This window comes from Alexandromys fortis, unplaced genomic scaffold, assembly GCF_014885135.2.
Source record: "Alexandromys fortis isolate MF-2015 unplaced genomic scaffold, M_Fortis_MF-2015_v1.1 scaffold_360, whole genome shotgun sequence".
In the NCBI taxonomy this organism is placed as follows: domain Eukaryota; kingdom Metazoa; phylum Chordata; class Mammalia; order Rodentia; family Cricetidae; genus Alexandromys; species Alexandromys fortis.
The window spans coordinates 543,128-570,551 of NW_026068238.1; the positions used below are offsets into that span (position 1 = coordinate 543,128).

The 27,424-nt window shown below is 35.5% G+C and overlaps 3 protein-coding genes across 3 annotated transcripts; 2 read left to right on the forward strand and 1 right to left on the reverse strand.

Moving 5' to 3' along the window:
- The first annotated feature begins 4,994 nt into the window (after nt 1–4,994).
- LOC126493926 (olfactory receptor 51G2-like) lies at nt 4,995–5,948 on the forward strand. The gene has a single exon (XM_050131066.1). It carries the CDS (start codon nt 4,995–4,997, stop codon nt 5,946–5,948), a length of 954 nt encoding a protein of 317 aa, XP_049987023.1.
- A 14,020-nt stretch (nt 5,949–19,968) lies between these two features.
- On the forward strand, nt 19,969–20,910 carry LOC126493913 (olfactory receptor 51E1-like). The gene has a single exon (XM_050131054.1). It carries the CDS (start codon nt 19,969–19,971, stop codon nt 20,908–20,910), a length of 942 nt encoding a protein of 313 aa, XP_049987011.1.
- Nucleotides 20,911–23,460: 2,550 nt separating this feature from the next.
- LOC126493912 (olfactory receptor 51A4-like) lies at nt 23,461–24,414 on the reverse strand. Its single transcript, XM_050131053.1, has one exon. The coding sequence runs from the start codon at nt 24,412–24,414 to the stop codon at nt 23,461–23,463; it is 954 nt and encodes a 317-aa protein (XP_049987010.1).
- Nucleotides 24,415–27,424: the final 3,010 nt, after the last annotated feature.

Below are 27,424 nucleotides of genomic sequence, written 5' to 3' on the forward strand. Positions count from 1 at the left end.
TGATGTGGGAGTGTCATATATCAATCTGTTGATTTCATTGGTTAATTAAATAAAGAAACTGCTTGTCCTGATAGGTTAAAACATAGGTGGGAGGAGTAAACAGGAGGAAGAGGAAGTGAGGTAAGACTTCTCAGACAGACTCGGACAGCTCTGCTCTAGAGCAGAGAGGCCATGCTCAGCTCTCCCGGGTAGACACGATAGCTCTGCGCTCAGAGACACACACAATGAAGCCCCGACTCAGGATGGACATAGGCTAGAATCTTCCCTGTAAGCACACCTTGGGGTGTTTACACACATTATTAGAAATGGGCTAGTCCAGGTGTGAGAGTTAGCCGAGAAGAGGCTAGATATCATGGGCAAGCAGTGTTTAAAAGAATACAATTTGTGTGTTGTTATTTCGGGCATGAGCTAGCAGGCGGCTGGGGTGCTGGGGACGCAGCCCCGCACTCTTATTTCAACATTCATGTATCATTTATACTTTTGGATAACCAATTGGTATGTTCTTTACATTAGTAGGAATTTTACTTAAATACTTAAGTGGAGCTGGACCATGGTGGTGCATGTGTTTAATTCCAGCACTCAGGAGGCAGAAGTAGGTGGATATCTGTGAATTTGAGGTCAGTGTGGTCTACAAAGTGAGTTCCAGGACAGCCTGGACTGTTTCACAGAGAAACACTGTCTTGGGGGAAGTGGGGGGAGAACCTTAAATGGAAAATGTAATGATATTTGGGTGATGTAAATTCTGAATTAATAAAAAACACAGATAATAAACAAAAATGACTTGATGTTGAGAAAGATCACTGGAGAGATATGTGAGATGTTTCTGTGATATTATCATGTAGGATAGTGAAGGAAAAAGCTGAGGACAGAGTAAGTGTAGGTATTTTTCACATTTATAGAAAACTCAAAAGTAATGGTTTCAGGTTTTTAAAAAAATGTTTTGTGAATGTCCATAAACTGTAAGCTAACAGATAAATTATCTCAGGCTTTTTATAAGGGGAAATTCTAAAACTCAAATAGAAAATTAAACTTGTAATTCAGCCAGATGATTTAAAGTGGTATATTTAATATCATTATATTAAATTCAAGACATCATCCCATGTTACTATCAGAGAGGAGGAGCAGATAAGTGGGCTGCAAAGTCACATGAAGTAGCCATGCATTTTTGACATTGATGTCATATACTCACATATTTTTAGTAAGACTTCTCCTAAGCAATCTCTTTACCTATTTAAAAGCTCACTAATCCTAGATGCTTGACCGCATCTATGAATACATGGCACCTTTACACATTTTCACTTCAACTTGCCTTTCATACAATAAAGGAAGAAATGGGCCAGATCTTCATTTTCTGCTAAAATGATACCTCTAGCATACTAAGGCAGGTCTGTAAGAAAAGCAGTCTTCTCCTCAAATCCCCTGGAACAAAGATAAATTCAAGGGTTTTTTCCCTAGGATATTTAGGAATTCCCTGAACCTTTAAAGTCTCAGTAGAGCTTGTCAGGCACCTGGGAGACCCGGAGTCTATAAAACAGTAATAAACCCTTGAGGTAAGATTCGTCAAAGTGAAGAGCTTCCTGACTCAAAGAGGAGAAGCCTGCAACAGATGCTTCTGAACAAGAGGAGGCTGGCTACTACCACAGTGAGTGAAGTATTCTGGAAAGAAGTGATAGCTGCTACTGATCTCTGAGAAAGTCCACTCAAACAGTGCTGTATGAAACAACCACTTGTCATTTAATTCAGTGACAAAAAAAAAAAAAAAAAAAACAAACCCACACACCAGTAATTTGTTTTCCATGACAAAAATGATCAAAACTAAAAGGATTGTATTGTTGAGTTAGAAAGTGTTTGGTTTGGAAATTATATTAGAGAATTTGATGTTTGGGTAAATGATTAAAATTACATTATTGATTAGTTGTATTTTCTATGTACTATTTATCATCTTTGCCAATAGCTGAGGAGTCAGTGCTCTGAGTTCACACTGTATTTTAGAAAGCTGAATGGGCACTGTGGTTTTTGGTTTTGCTTTATTTTGTTTTGTTTGACAACTTTTCTGAGAGTCGGTTTTTCAAGCATGCATGAGAATTATATAAACCATTAATCCAGTTCATGTGGTATTGTAGAGAATGCCGCATGCTTAGGGAGAAGCCTCCTCACTGAGCAGTTAACCCAAAGAAAGCCCTTTCTTTCACACAAATATTTCACTTGTGCTTTCTAATGATATCTGTTATTTTATTCACAAATTCCAAGATATTCAAATATTCAAATTGTAACCAGGACTATGCCAAGCCAGATTAAAACTACCAGTTTAAGAAGCTGGGATTTATCTGGGTAGGGAGCTTTTCCACTACTTGATAGTCAGTTTCAATATTGCAAACATGCTTCTGTTTAAACATTTTCATAAGGTTGGTAATTTGTCTCTGACAGGTGACTTCTAACTCAAAAAATGTGTGAGACTGTATGTAATATTATAGTTTGACTTTGAAAAGGAAAAGCTGTATGGTTCTATAAATAAGATTTTATTTATATCTATATATCCTTATCCCTTAGGTTTATTCACACAAACTATCAATAGTATTTACTTAGTCTATGTGCCTATAGAAACTCCAGTACTATGATCCAGTAAACGTGTTGTGACTTTACCACTGTAATATGGAACTGGTTAAATTAATTAACACAGTGTTAATTTCATTCTTATTTTTTCTTTTTTATTTCATATGTGTTTCTGAGTATATATGCAGGTTTTGTTTATTTATATTTCCATTTTCTTTCATCCACTATTTTTTAAGCTAAAATTAGTGATGCGGAACAGGATAAAATTAAGCTTATTTTTGTACAATACTCTCAAGTATATGAATGATTCATAAAGATGATTTATATATTTTAGATGTTATATATGTTTGTGTATGGATACATATATTTACATATGTATGCACATATCTATATCTATAATCTAACTCATACACAATTCACTATAGTATCTTATGCATCATCTTAATGAGTTCATGTATATGTATACATATATAGTTTAAATCACATCTTAGGCTTAGTATATACACAGATTTTTTTTGATTTACAAATATAACATAGAATTTTATTTGCAATATCTGAAATTTACCTAGAAGGGTTGTGTTAAACTGAATTCTATGGCAGAACAGAAAGGATTGCTAATTGATTAAACTTTAGAAAGTGCACTAATTTCTTTTTCACTCTCATTTCATAGAATTAATCCACATAACAACATTAAAATACAGCACTATTATTGCAAGTTTAACTAATAGAAATAAAATATTGTTGAAATAAACTTACTAAGTTCAATCATTTGAATTAAGCAAATTTATATACATTTATAAAAATATCATTGATACTAATCGCATACATATTTCAGAAAATGTCTCAAAAACACTCAAAGAGTTGTAAAAGCAAATATTTTAGTATGAGTAGGTGGGGATAAATACATAATCAGAATTCCAACTCTTATGTAACTACAGAACTAAAAGCTGTTAATCCTGTCAGGTAGTGAGATGATGTTCTTTGGCGGAGATAAAATTGTGGTTATTTAAAAATTAATAAAATTTAGACAGGATTTCACTCAATGGGTATAAAAGATACAAAGAAAAGATGGTCCAGCTACAGCACTGAGCTTGAGGGAATGGGTAAATTAACAAACTGAGAAAAGAATATAAATTTAGATTTGATGAGCAATGAATTTATCAGTATTAATCTCTATGAAAGTAATTTATTCTGTTATTTCTGATTTTAAGGATAGATGAGTCAAATAATAATAGTCTCATTCAAACAGGAAAATCAGCATAAAAAGGTAACTAAAGACAAACCTCTCATGCATTGCAAATTATAATTCAAATCCATTACAATTCTTTCTCACTTCTTATCCTCCTAACCACAAAGCAAATAAGCAGGTGTTTCATAGATGATCAGCTCACTCATTTTTCTGAAAAAAAAAAAGTCTATGCAGATTTATAAGAGTTAAAATAACTAAAAATAAACTATATATTGTACAATGTACATGCAAAGAGATCCTCGAGTGTGGCAAGAGTGGAAGTATACATCAGGGATTTAGGACTCGGAACAGAGAAAACACTGAAAATATATTTAAACAAACATGTCAGTGTGATCGCGAGCTCTGTTAGTTCAGTCACTATGGTGAGGGCGATCTACAGTGTCTAATAGTTGAGAGTGTAAGACACAGAAGCCTGAGCTTTGTTCTTGACATTAGAAAGTTCTGAACTCAGACTCTAGTAGTTTCACAAACATACAAGCATTTTCTTTAGGAATCATTTAAAGGACAGGATTATGGAAGAAAGCACACATTTTTCCTAACGGTTCACCAGTGATTAACATGTATAACCAGCCACAAACCTTACAACCTGTTACTCCTAGTCTCTCTAATCAGCTGTCCTTGAATTTGTTGCTAAAGCAAATTTGTCTTCATGAATATAGCAGCATCCATACTTTGTTTTTCTCTTTGTTTTCATACTGAGTAATTCCTGCTGTTTTGTCTTTCAGTGATTTCTTCCTTTTAAAATGTAAATTGTATGGATCTTTTGTAGTTTATTTTTTCATTTAACAATAAATGTGTAATCATTTTCTTCTCAGTTTTTTTTTTGACTCTCATAAATAGTGCATAGGAATAATTTTAAGTATATCTTTTAAACAAATTCAAAGTAATGCAATCACTGGGTAAATAATCAGGAAATCATAAATCTGTGTTTAACTTTAAAACAGACTATCAAGTCATTTTCCATAAAGGCTGTACAATTTTATATCCTCTCAGCATTTTCTAAGAATTCTAATTGTCCCACAATCTCTGCCTATAATTGGATGACAAAGTTTGAAATTCCCATGCTTCAATTTTGCTATTCCATATATAAAATTTCCATTTTACTTTATACTGCATTTTAAAGTTCTCTGATTTGATTTCTCTTTTGTAGAATTGCGAGTGTCCTGAATTCCAATCCCATCTAAATCTCGCCATGTCAGGTCCGAGTAATACGTCCAATTGGCCCACTTTTTCCTTCATTGGGATTCCTGGTCTAGAGGCTGCACATATGTGGATCTCCATCCCTTTTTGTCTCCTGTACCTGGTAGCACTTGGGGGCAATATTCTACTCCTCCTTCTAGTTAGAGCAGAGCAGAGCCTTCATGAACCCCAGTTTTATTTCTTAGCTATGCTAGCCCTTACTGATCTAGGCCTTTCATTGTCAACAATGCCTAGTGTCTTGGCCATCTTCTGGTTTGATATCCATGATGTCGGTTTGGATGCCTGTCTGACTCAAATGTTCTTTATCCACACTCTCTCCTCTGTCGAATCAGGTGTTCTGGTGGCCATGGCTTTTGACCGCTTAGTGGCTATCTGTGCTCCATTAAACTATACAAGGATCCTGACTCACCAAACTGTTGTCTGCCTCAGTGGTGCTGCCCTCATACGAGGAGCCACGCTATTGGCCCCACTGCCTTTTTTTCTTAAGACATTTCCTTTCTGTGGAGCCAACATCCTCTCACACTCCTACTGCTACTACCCAGATATGCTGAACTTGGCCTGTGGAGATGTCACGGTCAGTAGCGTCTACGGATTGGTCTGTGTACTTTGTACATTTGCAGTGGATGCAATCTTCATTGTAGTTTCATACGTGAAGATCTTGGGCACTGTGATGAAATTGGGGATCCAAGGTCGAAACTTGAAATCCCTACAAACCTGTGCCTGTCACCTCTGCACAGTGCTGGTGTTCTACTTGCCTCTCATCAGCCTAGCAGTACTGCATCGTTACGCGCAGGAAACTTCTCCACTTCTCTACACCACCATGAGCAATGCCTACCTCCTCGTGACCCCGCTGCTAAACCCTCTGGTGTATAGTCTCAAATCCAGGCAGATCCAAGCTGCCCTCAGTAAGCGATTTGGGGTACAACGTGTTGTTGCTGGTGAATAAGATTTTTCTAAATATGAGAGATGGCAATGATCTTCAAAATATTACTCAGGCGCTATTATGTGCCAAACAGTATTATAGGCACCATGAATTCTAACACTAAAAAGGACTCATTTCCATAAATCAGGAAAGTAAGGAGGAGAATAGGAACAGAAAGCTTTTAAAAGAGCACAAAGATGATTGCTTGTTGATGAATGGTGGTCGTTTGGAATTAAATCAGTAGGACAAATCAGTAGGTATCTGAGTTGAAAGCTACTAGTTTGTGGACTGAAATAATACTATCATGACTGAGAAGTTGATGGATCAAACTCTGTGTGGTATATAAACCATGAAAGTCTGATTACATAGAGAAACCTGCACATAATTCTTGATTTCAATGTTACTTAAGATACTAAAAAATAAAAAAATGATAAATACATGACTATGTATTACAATTACATATTAATTGATGTTCTCAAAGTTCCAATGAGCACTAAGACTAGCTAAATATACTGCTTGAAAAGATATTTTTAAAAGTATAAGAAGTGGTTAATCTTATTAATTAAGAATTAATATTTTACTCAGCCCTTGTTCTGTTTCCGATTGCAAGTTTAACACAGGGATTGGCATCTAGACTTCTACAACAGAGATGCAGCTTTTCTCCAAATTTTCAGAGAGGATAAATGAATTTGTTGTTAAAGTTAGAGGTGTATGCAAATGAAGAATTATCATTCTGGGGTCAAGCTGAGAAGGACAGGAGGAAGAGAAACTCAATTGTCTCTGATGATAAATAAGCACTTAGCAGAACAGAAAAAATAGGAATCTGCATTAAGAAAGTTTTAAGGCTGCCCATGTGTATTGGTTGACCCTAAAGACATACACACAAATAACATTCCAGACTGAGCAGGTCATATTTAGGAATATATATGTGTACACATATGCATATATACATGTAACAATGATTAGTGAAAAAAGAGATTATAAATTTGAAAGAGAGCAAGAAGAACTAGATGGGAAAGTTTGGAAGGAGGAATGGGAAGGGAAAATGATTAATTATAATATAATGTGAAATTAAAAGAGTTAACAAAAATGAAGAGAAAAATTTAAATGAGTTTCTAAAGGTTAACTGAAGTCATTGATCACAACGTTTTTAGCATCTGTTTGACACATATAGTGTGTATCAGACAAGGAAGGCAAAATTATCATGCAGCTTCCACTCTAGAATTAAAATTAGGACAAAACTTACAATGAAGTAGTCAGTGGGACCTGAGTTTTGTTTGGCTTGGTATATAAAGTGGGAGGTTTCATGGGGAGATGGTGAGAACTGGGGTCAAGAGCTTCTTGGAAGACAGATAATTCCATGAATAAAATATTGAAGGGTTGATATTGTTCCTGGTTCCAAAAGCATTCACCTGGTTCTTCTCTGCCAGATGTTTACGGGCTAGAGGAGGTGTTCTAACAAGCATTGGGGGTGGCCTCCTTTCTGAGAAAGGGATCATTTGAGAAGCATAAGAGCCACAAATTATACAAGGTTCTATCTAGAACAGCTTTCCCATCTTATGCTTCAGTCACGATGCTTTTCTACTTGGTGCTTCCTTCTCTACTTGATGCATTCTTCTCACCAGAAGCTTCATGGCTCCAACTCCCAAGCAAAAGCGAAGAGATCTGCAAGAAGTTATCAATAGTCACCCAGGGTTTGAAGACAAGAGGCAGTTTTTCTTTGAGGGGTTTCTTGCTTGTTTGTAGAATGTATGTGATATCTCTATAATCAACATTCTATCAAATGTTTTTCTGGGCTATCATCACAAAGATTTTAAACTTGAATATGAATTTACGCTTTATACTAGAATTTTTCAGGGACTGACATGCTCCTTTCCATTTGGATTATGACAAACAAAAGATACAAAGCAACTTTGTGTATTCATCTTTCCTTGTGATTTAGAAACTACTGTCAGAATAAATAATAAAAAGATAATAACAAGACAAAATGGAAGTAGATGTGGGTGGTGATTCAGAAAGAAGTAGAGGCCTAAAATCAATGAATCTTTAGCCATCCTTATATTTGGATTCACAATGTTATTGTGAATGCCTGACACATCACTTTTTTTTTTAACTTACAAAAGAAGTAATAGGACAGTGTAAGGAAATGAACTAGTGATTTAACGGTATTTTACAAAAGTCAGATTTATTCATATCTCATCTCATTCTCTATGAGGATATTTTTTGCTGATATATCTGACCTGAAGGATTGACATGAGATTAATTCTTGCAATGGTTGTGCTTAGAACAAAAGGGGAGAAGCAAAGGAAAATGTGAGGGACAGGTAACAAACAAGGAATCATAATCACTACATCAACAAATTAGATTTGTGAATAAATGTCTGTATTATGTGATTGGCAATAAATGAAGTAATGGTATTTGGTTCTGGTTTAGTGCAGTTCAATTGTAGGTGGCAACATTGTGAATACTGAATATGATACCTGACTCTGATCTGCAATTACAGTGTTGAACAGGAAAAAGGTATTTGAAATAGAGAATTACAACATGTATAAAGTAACTCTACAACTGCTTTTAAATAGATATTTCATGGAAAAACAACATAACTATGAAAATAAAACATTGTTTTATTTGGAAAATCACTGTTATTAATCTTGTACCTTCAGTATTTCACCACACAACTAGCCTAAAGAGTTACTATTTTATATTTACTATTAAATTCTAACATGGTCTTTGTCTTAATATATTTCAACTTAGAATTATTACTCTTCATTGAATTTTTATTATTTATCAGATAGTGTTAAAAAGTACAAGAGCCTGAAGAAATGATTGGAGCTTAAAATGGTTTGCCACTCTTCCAGTAGACCCTAGTTCAGACCAGAACCTGTTGTGGAATAATCCTCTTGTATACTGTAAAGATTTGTCATTTGAATTGGTTTAATAAAATGCTGATTGGCCAGTAGCCAGGTAGAAAGTTAGGAGAGGTGACCAAACCAAGGATGGTGGGAAGGAGAAGGGTAGAGTCAGGAGTCACCAGCCAGATGCAGAGGGAGCAGGAGATGGATGTGCCATGCTAATAAATGTACTGTCAAATGGCAAAGTGTAAATAAGGAATATGGGTTAACTTAAGAGCTAGTTGATAATAGTCCTGAGCTATTAGTCAAGCACTTACAATTAATATAAACCTCTGAGTGATTATTTGGGACCAGGCAGTCAGGACAGAAAATGTTCATTTATAAGAACATTCAGTAGCTCATAACCACTTGTAACTGAATCTTAAAACGAGTGGATGTTTTGTCTGGCTTCACACAGGCACCTATACACAAGTAACATACAATCACAGAAAAATGTGTATGTGTGTTCATGTGCACACATAGGCATACATGCAGAAACACACATAATGAATAAAAATAAAACAAATCTTAGAAATAAAATTTATTTTACAAATATTTTTCCTCTCACAATCCTTACATAGAGGATACCATTAGTAACTCTCAACTGAGGAAGCACTCAGACAGACAGGGCCACATGTTTTCCTCAACAACATATCATATAAGTTTGAAGACACTTTAAAATTACTCACTATATTCTTGTTTTTAACCAAATATGAAATGCGATTTAATATATTCTAAAGATGTCCAGTACCTACTATTTAGATGTCATGGTATAAATACTCATTATTGCACTTTTATTTTATTTTCTTATTAAATCCATGTATTAGAAAAGCTTAGATCAGGATGGGTTTGCAATAAGAGCTCTAAAATACATCACGTAAACTTTATAGATGAACCCTACTTTCTAATGTTTGGAACATTTCCTCTAAAAATTTCATTTTTTTCTCAAATTTCCCAACAGCAGTATACCTTTGTTTAACAATCAAAATAATTCATTTTAGTAAAATTTGAGCCATATAGCTGTACACAAGGAGTTCACAAAAAGAGCTGTTTGAATCTAAGTGGGTCATAGGGATCATCACTTCCAGAATGACACACTTGTTGGTTTTAGGAATGCCTTTCTTAGTCATTTATTTCAAACAAAAAGAAACCCTACTTTCTAAAAGAAGTATAGTAATGCTATACATGTGCATAGTCTGCCCACAAGGAAAGTATCTCAGCACACTGGCTAGAAGTGAATGAAAGGCTCTTGCTCCTCTGTTTTCAACATCTCTGCTGCCTTTCATCCTACCTTAAATACAAACGGTTTACAAAGCATACTTCCCATTCTTTGTTTCCCTGCTTGGAGGTCTTGTACTGAATGCTCTGGTGACAGGTGTGAGAAAAGGATCAACACTGGGCACACTTCATTGTAAACAACTTGCTGGAGAGACGAACAAACAGAATGCCAAATTAGGAGTATTTGTTAATATGAATTTCCCTGGTATCATCTCAAGGCTGAAGAGGATCTACAGGGGTCTTCAGTAGTTTCTTCCCCATGGCAAAGATAAATATTTATCTTGCTTGCTTGTAGGCAGAGGGCAGAAAATATCCCTGTTTATTCCCCACCCCTCCTTCTCCTTGCTTTGTTTGATATGGTCTTGCTGTGTTGTCCATCCTACCTTTTCTTCTGCAATGCAATATTGCTAGTATGAACAATCATTCCTAACCACCCCGTGCTTTCTCTCTCTCTCCCTCTCCCTCTCCCTCTCCCTCTCCCTCTCCCTCTCCCTCTCCCTCTCCCTCTCCCTCTCCCTCTCTCTCTCTCTCTCTCTCTCTCTCTCTCTCTCTCTCTCGCTCTCTCTCTCTCTTTCTCCTCCTCCTCCTCCTCCTCCTCCTCCTCCTTTTTTTTTTTTTTTGATTTTTCGAGACAGGGTTTCTCTGTGGCTTTGGAGCCTGTCCTGGAACTAGCTCTGTAGACCAGGCTGGTCTCGAACTCACAGAGATCCGCCTGCCTCTGCCTCCCGAGTGCTGGGATTAAAGGCGTGCGCCACCACCTATAGCTTGAAATCAGGCCCCATGTATTTCTTAAGAAAATAAATAGAATTTAGCTGAGAGACTCAATGACTTATTTAAACTTAGTTTTTTGTTCTTACATCCCATCTACAGTTTCCTCTCCTCCTTCTCCTCCCAATCCCTCCTTTAGTCAGTCCTTCCACCTCATCTACTCCTCCTCCCCTGTTTCTCTTCATAAAAGAACAGGACTCCTGTGGACATAATCCATCATGTATATCAAGGTGCGGTAAGACTAGGCATCTTCTCTCCTATTAAGGAAGGACAAAGCAGTCAAATAGGAAGAAAGGATTCCAAAAGCAGGCAGTAGAGTCAAAGACAGCCCTGGTCCCACTGTTAGGAATCTCACAAGAAGGTCAAGTTGCACAACTGTATCATATGCAGACTGCCTGGGTCATTCCCATGCAGGCTCCCTGGTAGTCAGTTTAGTCTCTGTGAGACCCTAAGAACTCAGATGAGTTGATTCTGTGGGTTTTCTTGTGATGTCCTTGACTCCATTGGTTTCTATAAATCTTCCTCTTCCACAGGGCTCCCTGAGCTCTGCCTAGTGTTTGCTGGGGTTCTTCACATCTGTTTCCACCACCAGTTGCTGGGTGAAGCCTCTCTGACAGCAGTTAGCCTAGGCACCGATCCATGAGTATAGCAGAATCATTTCATTTATTTTCATAACAATGTAATACTAGATTTTTTCAAAATATACAGCAGATATTTTGTTTAATGTATTTATTGGTCTTTAAATTAATATGTTTTAGCAAATCTTGTATTCGATATTTTTGGAAAATTAACATCACTTAAAATGTTTCTTGACAGAGACCATGCATGGAAACAAAAGTCTTAGAGGATACTTGTGTTGAGGGAATACTTACTTTGTATCTGATTTGCAATCATATCATATGCTAGCATTTATTAAAATGCTTTTAAAAACCCTATTTCTTAAATATCCTTTGAAATTTTATATCATCTTTATACATCTATGATAATTAAAAATTAATGAATATTTTAAAAATATCATTATGTATTTGTATTAGTAACTTTTTTTTTTTTTGGTTTTTCAAGACAGGGTTTCTCTGTGGCTTTGGAGCCTGTCCTGGAACTAGCTCTGTAGACCAGGTTGGTCTCGAACTCGCAGAGATCAGCCTGCCTCTGCCTCCCGAGTGCTGGGATTAAAGGCGTGTGCTACCATCGCCCGGCATTTATTTTAAAAAGAAGCACTTGTTTTCATTTTATGATAAGCATTTGCCTGCATTTACATATGTACACTATATGAGTTTCTGGATTGCACAGTAGCCAGAAGAGGGCATCTAATTCCCTGAAATTGGAGATACAGATGGTTGTGAGGCACAACATGGGTGCTGAGAAACAAACTTGGATGCTATGTAAGATCTCTTTGATCTTGGCCATTCTTACAGGTGTAAGATGGAATCTCAGAATTGTTTTGATTTGCATTTCTCTAATGACTAAAAATGTTGAACATTTCCTTAAGTGTCTTTCAGCCATTTTAGAATTCTCTGTTGAGAGTTCTCTGTTTAGGTCTGTACTCCATTTTTTATTGGATTATATGTTCTTTTGATGACCGATTTCTTGAGTTCTTTGTATATTTTGGAGATCAGACCTCTGTCTGATGTGGGGTTAGTAAAGATCTTTTTCCATTCTGTAGGCTGTTGTTTTGTTTTGTTGACTGTGTTTTCTGCTTTACAGAAGCTTTTCAGTTTCAGGAGGTCCCCTTTATTGTTTCTCTCAGTGTCTGTGTTGCTGGGGTTATACTTAGGAAGTGGTCTCCTGTGCCAATGTGTTCAAGTGTACTTCCCACTTTCTCTTCTATAAGGTTCAGTGTGACTGGCTTTATAACACTGAAGACAACTTATGCAGGAAAGGTGGTGGGGGAAAGGGAACACTCTTGCATTGCTGGTGGGAATGCAAGCTGGTACAGCCCCTGTGGATGTCAGTGTGGCGATTTCTCAGAAAATTAGGAAACAACTTTACTCAAGACCCAGTAGTACCACTTTTGTGTATGTATCCAAAGGATGCTCAATCGTGCCACAAGGACATGTGCTCAGCTATGTTCATAGCAGCATTGCTTGTCATAGCCAGAACCTGGAAAGAACCTAAATACCCCTTGCCCCTCTACCAAAGAATGGAAAAGGAAAATGTGGTACATTTACACAATGGAGTACTACACAGCAGAAAAAAATAATGACATTTTGAATTTTGCAGAAAAATGGAGCTAGAAAATATTATTTTGTGTGAGGTAACCCAGACACAGAAAGACAATTATCACATGTACTCACTCATAAATGGTTTTTAAACATAAAGCAAAAAAAAAAAAAACAGCCTACAAACCACAATCCCAGAGAACTTAGACAACAATGAGGACACTAAGAGAGACTTCCATAGATCTAATCTACATTGGGAGTAGAAAAAGGCAAGATCTCCTGAGTAAATTGGGAGCATGGGGACCTTGGAGGAGGATTGAAGCAGAGAGGGGAGAGGCACGAAGAGCAGCAGAGAAAAAATGTAGAGCTCAATAAAAATCAATAATAAGAAAAGAAAAAAATCTCCTCAATTTTATATTGAATATAATATACAATAATGTATATAAATGTCACAAAAATTCATTTAAATATATTTAATTGACTCTTTTTAAAGAAACTCTAGGAATTAGTGTACTCTAGAATAGTAAGCAAGGTTGAGAAATTTCACAGTTCGCATTTTTAATTAATTTATTTTACATCCCAACCACAGTTTTCTCTCCTTCCTCTCCTCCCAGTCCCTCCTCCACCTCACCTCTGTGCCCCCCCACCACCAATTCACTCCTCTTCCATTTCTTCTTAGGAAAGGACAAGTCTCCCATAGATATAAAGAAAGCATGGTATATAAAGTTGCAGTAAGACTAAACACCTCCCATTTATTAAGGCTGGAGAAAGTGATCCGTATGAGGGGTTGGGTTCCAAATTTCTTAACTATCAGTAATAGGCTAGGAATCCCTTGTGGGTATAGATCTTACTGAGGGTGGTCACGGCACTGGATTATTGTTGGAAGGCTGCTTGTTCACTTCCTGGCTGCACAGACTCCCAAAAATAATCACACAGACTCTATATTATTTAAAACACTCTTTGGCCGATCACTTAAGTGTTTTGTTAGCTAGCTCTCATATCTTTGGTAACCTATGTCTATTATTTTAGATATTACCACGAGACTTGTGGCCTACCAGCAAGTTTCCAGCTGGCAACTCACATCTTTCCCCTCTGGCAGCTCCATAGTGTCTCCTAACTCTTCCTCCCAGCATTTTGTTTAGTTTTCCCCACCTACCTCTATTCTGCCCTGCCAAGACCAAAACGGTTTCTTTATTCATTAACCAGAAAAAGTAACACATATACAGAAGGACCCTCCACACCACTGGATAGATCACCAGTACCACTGTAAAACAAGACAAATGAACAGTTCTAAAACTGATGTAGTTCAAAGTGTGAGGTTATTGGTGTTTTTAGATGTAGTTCTTCATAAGAAATTAGAAAAAGAAAGTAGAAAAATGAATTTAATTCTGATATTTGGGGCTTCAATCTATTGGAAAGTATGAAACTGTCATGGAACTAATGTAATTAATACAAAAGAGCAAATTCATTAAAATAAAATAATAAAGCTAAAGAAATATTTCCAGGTATTATTTTTATTGAAAATGTTCCACTCATTTTCATTATTGAATATTTTTATTATTGAATGTAGTTTATGTAATTTCAAGGAATTTTTTTAGTGCATGATTATGTTCATTTTATTAACTATCTTTATCAAAAACAAAATTACTCAAATTATTTATAATATTTTATAAAATAAAATAAAAGTATTGTTGTTTTTGTTTACAATTAAGACTTGGGTGTTATCTCTTGGTGTCAAATTAACATTCTTCTTTTTTCTACAAGAATATTATATTTTATCAGCAAGATTTGGGACAAAGATCAGATTTGACCATTCTGCTTATTTTGTAAATTATTAAGTTTATTTGATTATTCATTTATTCTGTGTATGTGGAGGTCAGAGAATAACATGCAGAACTTGCTTTTTTCCTTTCAGCATTTGGGTCTCAGTAGTAGAAACCACACATAGTCGGCTCTCCAATTAAGAAAACTATATCAAATCACATGTGCATTTGTGGGCCTATTTGGCTTGACTGTTTGCTTGGCTGTTGCTTCTTTTCTTTTTTTATTGAAAAAAAAAATTTCTGCCTCCTCCCAGCCTCCCATTTCCCTCCCCCTCCTCCCACTTCTCCCTCCCTCCTCCCACTCCTCTCCCCCTCCCTCTCTAGTCCAAAGAGCTTATCTTGATACCACTCTACAGAAAGGAAGCTACATATCTCTGTTTGTACATTAACTGATTAATCTGCTCCAATGATCTATGTAAATAGACTTATGCCATTATCTTGATTTCAACTGAAAAGTCACATTAGAAAAATCACATACTTGGGGATATTTCTAAGCTTATAGTTTTCTCCCCATATTCCTTGTTATTTTCATGAACTACAGATATATTATATCTAGCAAATAATTGATAGCTTGTTTTGACCCTGATTAATGATTAAAAATTGTTATTTATTTTTCATGACTCATATCTAAAGATATCTATTTTAACCTTGACTGTTTTCTTTGCTATCATTATTGATAAAATTACAGTCTTTTGATATAAATGTTTGCTTTCTCTCGATTCAGTAGTCTCAGAAGATAATCAGTTTGTTTTATTTGATGATCCTATTGATAACTCTTAACAGACTCTTATCATATACCACCATTTATTCTGAAAACTGATGGAAAAAGTAGGTGTGTGTGTGTGTTCATATGCATATTTCGTTAATGAATGAAGTGGTAAGAGAAAAGAGAAAGAAAGAGAGAACAAGGAAAAGAAAGGTTGCCATGTAATACCTTTGGGAGCATCACACAAAGCAATAAATGCTGCACTGTCCGTTCAGGCAGAACTGCAGTGCCAGCCTCACTCAACACCATCAGCCATAGTCACTGAGGTAAACCTAAATAATGGAGTACATGGAATTCTAGCTAGGATATGGATGGAGAATAGACAATAAGAAAATGTAATATAAATGTAATGGTAAGAATTTTTCCCTTTACACTGAAGAGCTCTTTCACGTTAAGGCATAGCACTGCTGTATTGGTCTGAATTTATATGCTCATACAGGAAATGGCTTACACATTACTAGACAAAATCATTAGACACATTATGAGAATTTTATGTTGTACCAATGATTTAAAAAAGCCACACTGAAACTATTCAAAATACAGGTTGAGATCTTTCACTCTTAGTCACATAAGAAAACATACCCTACTCCAGGTTCTCCCTTGGGAGATTAAAATAAGCTTAAAATGTATGTCTTTTCATCTAATTTCCCTCTCCTGAGTCATTTTCTAAAGACCACAAAGAATGGATTTATAAAAATGAAAATGAGGTCACATCACTGACTTTATTTTAAAATCTTGGTAACTGAAAAGTTTGTTAAAATATTTATTGTCTTTGAAAAGTATGTGCTTCATCACCGTTACCATTTCAGCCTCTCCCTCCTTCCTTGAGCCTCTCTCTCCCTCTCAGTTGAGATATCTTTCATATACAGCAGAGAGCAGTCTTTTGGACTTTGGTTTCTCACTCATTTGTCTGGATTTCTATTCTCTTTGTAGGTTCCTTATAACTTTTATGATTTCTGTTTTCATTCTCAACCACACACTTGTACTCACATCATCAACTCTAGTATACTTTAAGACAATAATTGCATGTGCCTAGTAAAAGCATTCTTGCCTATGTAAATGGTTATACAGTGTTTAAATTTTTCTTAAGTTTAATTTTTTCTTCAAAGATTTTGAAATCTTTTATGATAAAATTGAGAATAGGTTTTTGGTTCACCTTTAAAAATGTTGATATGATTTGAAAAGATTTGTGGGAACATGAGAAAGTTACTAAAATACCCAATACAATGGAATATGCAAATGCTGTTTACCATACAATTTTGGTATTCATAGAGATGTGGAATTTTAGAAATAATGGACTGTCAAGGTATCTCAGTAACTACAGAAGCATGTCTCAAAAGCTGTTTGATCCTGGGATCTAAAGAGTAGGAGAAAACAGTTCCAAAAAGTTGTCTTCTAACTTCCACCCATGCGCTTTGTCAGGTGTAGCTTCCCCCTGCCTCCCACAGAAATAAATGTATTTTTTTTTCTCAAATGAGTTAATATGATTATACAGCTATATATAATGGCAAGTTTTAAAATTAATATGAATTACATTGCAAAAAAATATTTTATAGGCGTACCCTAAACCATAGAAAAGTGCCTCTGAAGGGTTTGTTCATGAAATATGTAATTAACTACTGAATTAATGACTAAATGGATTCTAAAAGACAGCAGTTAATTAGAAAGTGACCTTTAGGGAAGTTGGCTTTAGAGTGCCATTTTTATGGCATTTCGTCTACATAGTTTCTTTAATATCCCTAAAGAAGAGACTTCAGCCTCCTTCTTCCATTCTAAAAGGGTCCAGGTAAGTAGAAAGAAGAGGACACACAGGAAGAAAGGAAATGAAAGCCGTGTCACTTGGAGTCATCTTTAAGGACAGAATTTTAAGTACTTCAGCCCTGACTCCATTTTCTCTTCTTGTTCTCCACAGTTTTGTGTATTCCTGACTGAACTTGGGAACTCTGTGGTTCTGTGAAACAAAAAGCTTATGTGTTGATTGGAATTTTGCCATGAGTATTGGACAGTTGCTTTTATCTCTTACCTACTTCTCTTCTCCTTTGTTGTAAAAAGGGTAGAACTTACTCTTTAAATAAATGGACACTTTAGTCTATGTTTAATTGATTTTTATGTATTGAAACTGTGAAGGGAAAATCAACATTTATCTGCAGTTAAAGAAGTGATTAAAACGGAGACAAAAATTTTCATATAGATGATTTTCTTGATATTTCATCTTCTATAATATTATTTTAAAATATATTTAGTATTTTTATTTGAAGTTATATGTTTTATTTATCCAGGTCAATATTTTTGAGTAGTAGAACCTAGTTAAAACTGTGCAGTTTTTAAAATGACATCATAAAATTATTTTTCCTTATTAAAATTTCCTGGATTATTCCTAAATTTCTTCACCTTTTCTCCTTCTTCCCAGATGTCTTTTTTAATTGAAAATAAATTTTTCTCTCATACAATACTTTCTAATCCCAGTTTCTTCTCCTACTCTCTCAATTCCAACCCCCAACCTCCTACCTTCTCACCTTCTATACTCCTATCCCTGTCTCTTCTCTCTCTTAGATTCACTCCCCTCTGTCTCCCTTTAAAAAAGAGCAGGCCTCCAAGACACAACCAAGCATGACAAAGCAAAATACAATAAGATGAGGCAAAAGCCCTCACACTGATGCTGGACAAGGCAACTCAGCAGGAAGAAAAGAGTCCCAGGATCAGACAAAAGACTCAGAGGCACTCCTACTCCCATTGTTAGGAGTTCCACAAAAACACCAAGCTAACAACCACAACAATATACTCAATGACCTGGTGTGGACCCATGCTAGCCCAGTGCTTGCTGCTTCAGTCTCTGTGAGCCTATATGTGCATTGCTTAGTTGATTCAGTGCTGTTTCTGTTTGAAATTCCATCATTTATTATTTAGTTATAAAAGTAGAAGTCAAGATCAATTAAACGGCATATATTTTTATATAAAAATCAAAATTTCTGGGCAGTGGTGGTACATGCCTTTAATCCCAGCACTCAGAAGGCAGAGGCAAGCAGATCTCTGTGAATTCAAGGCCAGCCTGGTCTACAAGAACTAGTTCGAGGACAACTATTTCTGTTACACAGAGAAACCCTGTCTCAAAAAAATAAAAAAAATAAATAAAAATTCAAAATAAACAAAAATAGTATATATGTACACTAAAATAATTAAATTACTGTATTAATTATTATAGGTATATATATTCTGATGGATTTAAATATATTTATATAACATTTAATGAATACTAACAACATGCTTTTGGAATGTAAATTCAGGTCTATGATGAAGGAATTTTTGTCTATATTTTAGAATGTAAATAATTTAAGCTGTGTAAAAAGAACTTGATTAATTCATTAAAGAGAAGAATCAAACAATAGGTCAAAAATGAAATAGTCAACAGAGTTACATTTCAGCATTGGTTGAATAAATTGGAATAATGATTGTATCTCAAGACACAAATATGTGTTCACATACATTTGTGTGTGTGATTGTGTGTGTATTTGTGTGTGTGTGTAAGAGAGAAAGAGAGAGAGAGAGAGAGAGAGAGAGAGAGAGAGAGAGAGAGAGAGAGAGAGAGAGAGAGAAAAGTACTGGGTACTCTGCTATCCAGGGTAACTTTTTCTGTTTTTATAATTGTATATGTAGCCATGAATATGTATATTCATGCACTATACACACAGAGAATATCGAGGATGGTATTATCTGTCCAGCTTTATTACTCTCCACCAAATTCCCTTGAGGCAAGGTCTCTCTCTGAACCTGAAGATGGCTTGTAGCCAGTAAGTGCCATTTACATGCTTCTCTCTACCAAAATGCTGAAGCTACTGAAACCTGACACTGTGCTTTGCTTTTTGCATGGATCTGGGTATTTGTAATCAGGTCCTTATGTGAGCACAGCAGCTACTCTTGCCCAATGAGCCATTACTCCAGCCCATGTTCGTTTGTTATCTGTTAAGACTTTGAAGCAATTCTTTTTAAAAGTACTTCTACTTGTATTTGCTGACTCATCGTTCTCATCCTAAGCTCTTGGCTCTAGCTGGTTTGGGAATGGGCTGAACACCAAATGTACTATTCATTTTCATTGACATCTTAACTGGCTCATTTCTACATGGAGATTAGTAATAAAAAGGACTGTTTATCCTCAAGGTAGTCTTCAGGAGAACATTTGTTCCTTGGTATAACTGTTAAGTTCATCTTACCACCAATAAGCTCTTCATCCTTAGACTGTCCTTGACAAATGCTCATTGGAACTTCCTAAATTCAAATTCCTAACTTTGATGTCTACCTTTTGCTTTTTTCCAGGTTTCAATGTCAAAGAAACTGTTTGCACAGTGATTCTCACAGTCACCCATGTCTGAATTAAATACCACATTTCAACCTTCTCTCTTCATTCTAACTGGGCTCAGAGGGCTGGTGGGTGCTCGCCTGTGGCTAGGACCACTCCTAAGCCTGATGTACATAACCATAATGGCAGGAAACTGCACTGTAATTTACTTAGTGAGGACAGAACGGAGTCTGCAGGAGCCCCAGTACCATTTTTTGTCTATGTTGGCCGGAGCTGACATTGTCTTGTCTGTTTCCACACTTTTCTCAGTGTTAAAAGTCTTTATCTTTGACCTCTATGAAATTGCATTTGATAGTTGCCTTGCTCAGCTGTTTTTCATCCATACATCTTCTTCCATGGGCTCAGGAATCCTGTTGGCTATGGCTTTTGACCGCTTTGTGGCCATCAGTCACCCTTTGCAATACACCACAATACTTACCAACTCGCGAGTCACCAAGATGGGACTGGCAGCCTTTCTGAGGGGTGTAGCACTTATGACTCCCTTACCTATTCTGCTCAAGAGGCTCCCATTCTGCAAGGGGCAGATTTTGTCTTATTCCTACTGTATTCACCCAAATGTCATGAAACTAGCTTGTGGCCAAGTCAAAATCAACATTTTCTATGGACTTGTTTTGGTTATATTTTCCTTTGGGGTAGACTTTCTGCTCATAGCCATTTCTTATGCTCTGATATTCCATGCAGTCATGGGGATTGCTTCCAGAGAAGGTCAGATGAAGGCACTAAACACGTGTTTGTCTCATATATTTATTGTCTTTATTTACTATGGCCCTTTGCTGGCAATAACAGTAATGCATCGAATCAGTCACAAGAGTTCTCCAATAGCACATGCAGTCCTGGGAAATATCTACCTCTTTATGCCACCGATGCTCAACCCAATTGTATATAGCCTGAAAACCAAGCAGATACGTTCTGCACTAAGAAAGTCTTGGAAGATTCAGATAAGATGATCAGTTTGAAAAGTTAATATAGATAGCTTCAGTGAAGGAATGTACAATTCTCAATTTCTCAGTTAACATGCTGTTTATTTTGTTGTATTTTTACACCTAAAGTGTGTATATAGATATGAAAGTGAGGTGTAGCTTTTATGAATGAGGATATTGTATTTAAATACTCAAAAATTTTATTTTGTAGGGTGTGATTTGAAAGACTTCATAAACTAAACATTAAAAAATAAGAATGTTTCTTTGCTGGATATTTTATGTTAGCATCTATCCATGGATAAGATCACTTTATTTTTATAAATGCAAATGAGAGTTATAATTAAAGAACTTTAAAAATCAAAAACCATTAAATATTTAGTCCTATTCTTTTGCTATCTGCTTTGTTCTCATTCCTTCTGTATTTACTAAAATATCCCCCTTCTTTCTTGCACTATCTCTATATGGAACAAAGGTTCATATACATTTCCTAGACCATTTTGACTGCCCCTCCTATGGACTGTGTAGGTCATAGCAGTCAAATAGAGAATTATTTTGTATCTATTTCCCAAAACATACTATCATTCATATCCATTAGAAGAAAAAAAAAGTTCTGCTTTTCTATAGACCACACCATTGCTAACTAGTTTTGTATCTTTGATTTAGTTCACAGTTACAGAACACCTGTATAATAATTTTGAGAGGCTTGCTTTTGATCTTCAGATGGGTGTGCACCCATGAATATATTCTTTGTAACTATAGCCTTCAAATCCATGAAAACCAAAGTGAAATTTATGAACTTTTTCAAATGCATCTTCCTCTCAAATCCCCATATACCCTCTGCACACAATGACTCTATTTTTATGTTTCCAGAGTGATCTCTACATATCTCTTAAATTTCGTCTTCATTGATATCATTCACTCATATCTCCTGAATTTATCTTAAATGCTTTCACTTTTCTACATCTCAATATCAACTCTACTAATTTAAGCATTCTAGATGCTTCTCTTTATGTAGTGTGAAGTTGAATTCCAAATATCTATCCTTACCTGGAGTTTAAGCTGGCATTTAGTGTTCTTAAAAGTGTTTTTAAACAAATATGATTGTGTTAAATCTTTATTTCCAAATTAGTAACACAATGTCTGTTTGTTTGGACAAGTTTAACCAAATGTATATGTGAAGCTCTCTATATTCCAACCTGCCTGATATTTCTTTCATACTCTAATCTTACCAAATAATCTTAGGTTCTCAGAATAGAGCTATAATTCAAGACATTTTTTGCCTGCTTCTATTTATGATTGGTAGTATAGTTTTTCCTTTCCTTTATAAAGTATTTAATTGTAATTTAATAATTGAACTAAGGGTAGTTAGACTTCTGTAACTGCTAAGAGTTCAATCAAAATTCCAATGATTAGAATTTCATTGTTCGCCCAGTGATCCCTACATTGGAATAGTTATACATGATTTAGCCCTTAATTATTTGTGCCTGATGCTCTCTCAGTAGATAATATCAGAATTTAGTTAAATCAAAGGACACTCAACTAATATTCACTGGAAAAGTACCCACTTGCTATTGGGAAACATATATCAGGTATCTGAATTTTAATGCCTCATTACATGATGCTCTAAGTATTGGAGAGACTATTTTGGTTGGGTTTTCTTTATATTCTCTGATCGTGTGCATGGCATGTGAAAGAAAAATAAAAAGGAGAAAAATATTTACAAAAATATAACATAAAAATAGCAAAATAAATACCCTCTATACTAGATGTTAAATACAAAACTCTAACAATAGTCAAGCACTGGATAACTTCAAATTATGTACATGGAATTATTTCTTAAAATATCATCAGAATAACTGTGTTGCAAGAGTGCTATCAGAGCGAGAGCATTGTCCATCTGAAGCAAAGTACTACAATGGCTTGGAATAGCAATCTTAGTAGGTTCAGCATATAAATCAAGTTTATTTATTAATTACACAAATAAATGTAAAAGTTAATGTATATTCAGGGGTCCACTCTTTTTACTGACCTTTGTCATGCTTCCCCAGAAGAACTTCTATTATTATACTATACTTCCTCCAAGTATAATATTCTGTCCTACTCCCACATCTCCGAATAGGCTGCTGACTTTCATTCTTTACAATGATAATTCAAAATTTAAAAGAACAATTTTATTTTCAATGTTTTATATTAAAGTTTAAAAATACATTAAAAATCAAAAACTGACATTTCCCCCATTATGTTAGCTAAGTTTGCATTTGTTTTTAAACAATGAATAGCATTTACTTGGTTTTCATACCCCTTCAAATTTTGTATAGTTCATGTGTTTATTTGAAAGAAGTAACTAAACAAAATGCATTCATATCCCAGACTGAATCTCAACATTTACTCTCATTTCACAAAGTAGTAGATCAATATTTCTTTTTCAATGTTAATCAAAATACCACCCTCTTCTTAGAAGACAAGAATATCTCAGTTCTCACATTATTATACCTTGAAATAAAAGTATGTTCCTGAGAAGCAGGCAGATGACAGGGCAGAGAAGTAAGGCGTCTCTTTCTCTACGGCCATATGCAACTATTTGAGCAAGTTTCCTCTAGGCTTGAATACTTTATACACTGCATACCTTATCTGTTTGGTTTTTAAGCTGTATACCAAGGGATTCAGAACTGGAGTCAAGAAGAGGAAGAGATTGGCCATGGTGACATGGAGCAGCGGAGATGTAAATGTACCAAACCTGTGAATTAGAGCCAGGACAATGAGTGGTACATAAAATATAAAGACAGTGAAGATGTGGGAGACACAGGTGTTGAGCGCCTTTAGTTGACCATCACCTGAGGCAATACCCAACACTGTTTTTAAAATCAAGACGTAAGAGATGACAATAAATACAGAATCAGCTGCAAAGGAACAGATGACTAGAGACAATCCATAGATGATATTGACCCTGACAGGACCGCAGGCCAGCTTCATGATATCAGGATGGTAGCAGTAGCAATGGGATAGGATGACACCCTTACAAAATGGCAACCTTTTGAGCAGAATGGGCAAGGGTATCATTAACATCACACCCCTAACAACAGCTGCAAGTCCCATTCTGATAATCCGAGGGGATGTTAAAACCACAGTATAGTGTAATGGATTACGAATAGCAAAGAAACGGTCAAAAGCCATGGCCAGTAGGATGGCTGACTCCATGGAAGAGAAGGTATGAATGAAGAACATCTGTGTCAAGCAAGAGTGGAACTCGATTTCTCTGTGATCCAGGAGGAAGACGTTCAATACTGTAGGCAGAGTTGATACAGACAGACCCATGTCTGTAGCTGCCAGCATAGACAGGAAGATGTACTGAGGCTCATGCAGGGTGGTGGTGGTTTTGATAACAAAGAGGATGGTGCAGTTTCCTAGAAGGGCAAGTAGGTACATGACACATAGGGGGATAGAGAACCATATCTGCACATCTTCTAGTCCAGGGATGCCTGTAAGAAGAAGGGTAGTGGGTTGGAACCAGCTACTGTTTGTATTCTCCATGAAGAGATCCCTAATCCAGCCTATGCCAGCTTCCAAAGATTTCTACTGTAAAGACAAAAACAGTAGATTTTAAGATAAGACATAATTCATAATGTTCTTTTGAGTCAACACTAATTCTGACATATTTATATGAAAAAAGTCAGGTTTCCAAACCTATCTGAAGAATTGTCTGCAGCTTGGAAAAATGATAACTGCTATTACATGTAGGAAATAATATGATTCCCTTGACTTAGCACACTCAACTTAATGACAATGATTAAGTATAAATAAAAATTAAGGGCACAATTTATTGTGTCTCTCAATGGTAATATCAAAGTAGTCTCAAAATCACAATTTGATGTTACATATTTATGTTTCTGTCTGCTTCATTTGCACTAAACTTATCAGAGTCTCAAAATAATCCTTGTACCGTCCCACATACCAGCATCATACTTGGCAACACTCCAGTCTCTAGTAACATGAACATTTTTTTTTATATTTCTTCTGAATAAATAAAATGCAGGGTTAATTTAATAACTATCATAATACATTGGTCATTGACCAACTTCATTTGCTGACTCTTATTCTTCCAGTGACCTTCTATGTCATTTGATATTTTCTTCTAGAATGCTAGGTTTATTCTTACAGAAGAGGATGTTGATCAAAATAAGAAAAAGTGATGAAATAACTAAAACAGTGATTGTTAGTTTCCTTAGCCAGGGCTAGAACAGGATTGGACAACAACAAATAGTTTCTTAGAAGAAATAGAAACATCTATTTGCCAAAATATAAAGAATGTATTAGAAACAAATAATAATACTTTATTAAATATTTAGTAAACATTTCAAGTCCGCACCATTGAGGGAAAAGGTGTTATTTTATATCTTCAATTTTAAAGATGTAGAAACTGGATAGAAAGGAAGTGAATTTACATAAGTGCTTTTTGTAAAATTATACTAAAAATAAAAGTGACCAAATATTTTTTATATATGTAAATATTTATATAGCTCAAATACTTATATATTTCATTGACCCAAGAATTAATGAAATAGAAAGAAATAAGGTATTCTTTCTCAGAGTAAAGGTCATAGAAAAGAGACATGGGTAACTGGATGACAACTTGGCCAGTGAAGTGTTTCCTGTGAGAGTATATGTGTGTGTGTGTGGGGGGGTATACATATATCGGATATATATGGGATGTATATATGTTGGATGTATATATGTGGGATATGTGTGTGTATATGTGTGTGTGTGTATATATACATATCTTATACATATCTTATCAACCTTGAAAAGAAAGTTGGATGTAGAGAGTATGGGAATACCAAGTGCTAAGATGACAGGCAGATCCCTGGACAATCTCATTGGCCAATCAGTTTAGTGAATCAAAATTTTCTAGGTTCAGGGAATAAGGAGGAGAGAGTAAATAAGAAACTAAACATTAACTGTCTCCAAAAGTAAGCACACATATACCAACATGTACACACATAGACACTCATTACATACTTGAACCACAGATAGAGACAGAAAGAGAGAGGGAGATTGAGTGACAGAGGAAGAGAGACAGAGATAGACAGAGGGCAAAAACAAATACACAAAGACTAGGATAAGAAATTGCATTTTCCCTCAGCAAGATCAGAATTCTCTATGTTTTACATATATGCAAATGTAAAAACATCACAGATGTTAATTTTTAAAGTAAAAATATGTTTTTGAAGAGAGGTACCTCAGTGAGTCATGATATGTATCTACTGTTATGTTGACCTCTGTTACATTGACTTGCATCTGATGGCATCTTTACCCATTTTTTATGGCATCAAGAACTGGTAGTGAGGTTTACAAAGCCTGTCTGTTCTTATGATACAGCTACAAGGAACATATAGCCCCAAAGAAGAAGCCTCTCTGAGGACCTAAGACACTAATAACAAGATTATCTTAATGCAACTTTCTCAATAGTTTACTTAAAATGCCAGATTAATTGAAATAAGTATTTTTAAAGGCACAGTGCATACTGTACTGGAACATCCAATCCCATGACAAATCAACCATGCTCAGCCATTCATGTCACTGAGTCTCACCACACTAAAACAAAGAACTTTCTTACAAACCACACAACACTGCTATTTTCCATCAATACAAAGGCATATAACCCCATACCTCCAGGTTCCTATCCAAATGTATACTATTAGTCTCTCCCTTTGTTTTAACTTTTTTCCTGAACATGTTGGAATTCACTGTATTTCCCTTTCTTTTCTATGCTTAGCTCTGACCAGATCTCAGATACCAGATGTTAAGATCACCATCTACACCCTTGCAATGTTTTCTGTAAAGCTCACCAAATGCTTAGTCTATACCTTAGTCTGTTTCATCTTTTGGTATTGTTTGTAGACACGTCACTAACCCTTTTCCATGAAGGTGTGCTTCATTTCAAATGATCTGATTAGTTTATTTATTTTGGAGTCTTGGGTGCTTTGGATGCTTTAATCACTAGACATAGCTTACTAATTCTTACAGTAGACGTTTTGACGTCCTTTGATTATGAGTTCATCAATGTTTAGTTTCCATGCAGCCTTCTACTGTATAGAATATCAATAGAATATCTATAGATATTTTGGATCATGAGAATTACTTTGGCCATTAAATTCCCACCAAATGTCAAGTGGTTTCCCCTAAAGCTAGCACTACCACATTTGATTTAATATCTTCTTCTCACTGTTACCTAGATAGATTTTTCTTACCTGATAGACTTTTAATGTCATTAATGTTGAGATTATAAACTTCCCATAGTTTTTGAAGATAGTTATGTTTTGTTTATGCATACAAATGACATAATAAATATTGCTTAAATAAATAAATACATAAACTGAAATTTTGTACATTCCTATTGCACCCAGCAGAGACATAAATTCATCAGTGACACAAACCTATTTCAAGTTCTAGGGTGTGAAGTGTTTGGGGGAATCATAAGTTGGTAGGGAGCATTAAAGCCGAAGAGAAAGTTCCAGTAAACTAAAATAAGGAATAGGTGGTT

Excerpts from the sequence above, each read along its gene's own strand:
- LOC126493926 (XM_050131066.1), top strand. The coding sequence starts at position 4,995 with ATGTCAGGTCCGAGTAATACGTCCAATTGGCCCACTTTTTCCTTCATT.
- LOC126493913 (XM_050131054.1), top strand. The coding sequence starts at position 19,969 with ATGTCTGAATTAAATACCACATTTCAACCTTCTCTCTTCATTCTAACT.
- LOC126493912 (XM_050131053.1), bottom strand. The coding sequence starts at position 24,414 with ATGGAGAATACAAACAGTAGCTGGTTCCAACCCACTACCCTTCTTCTT.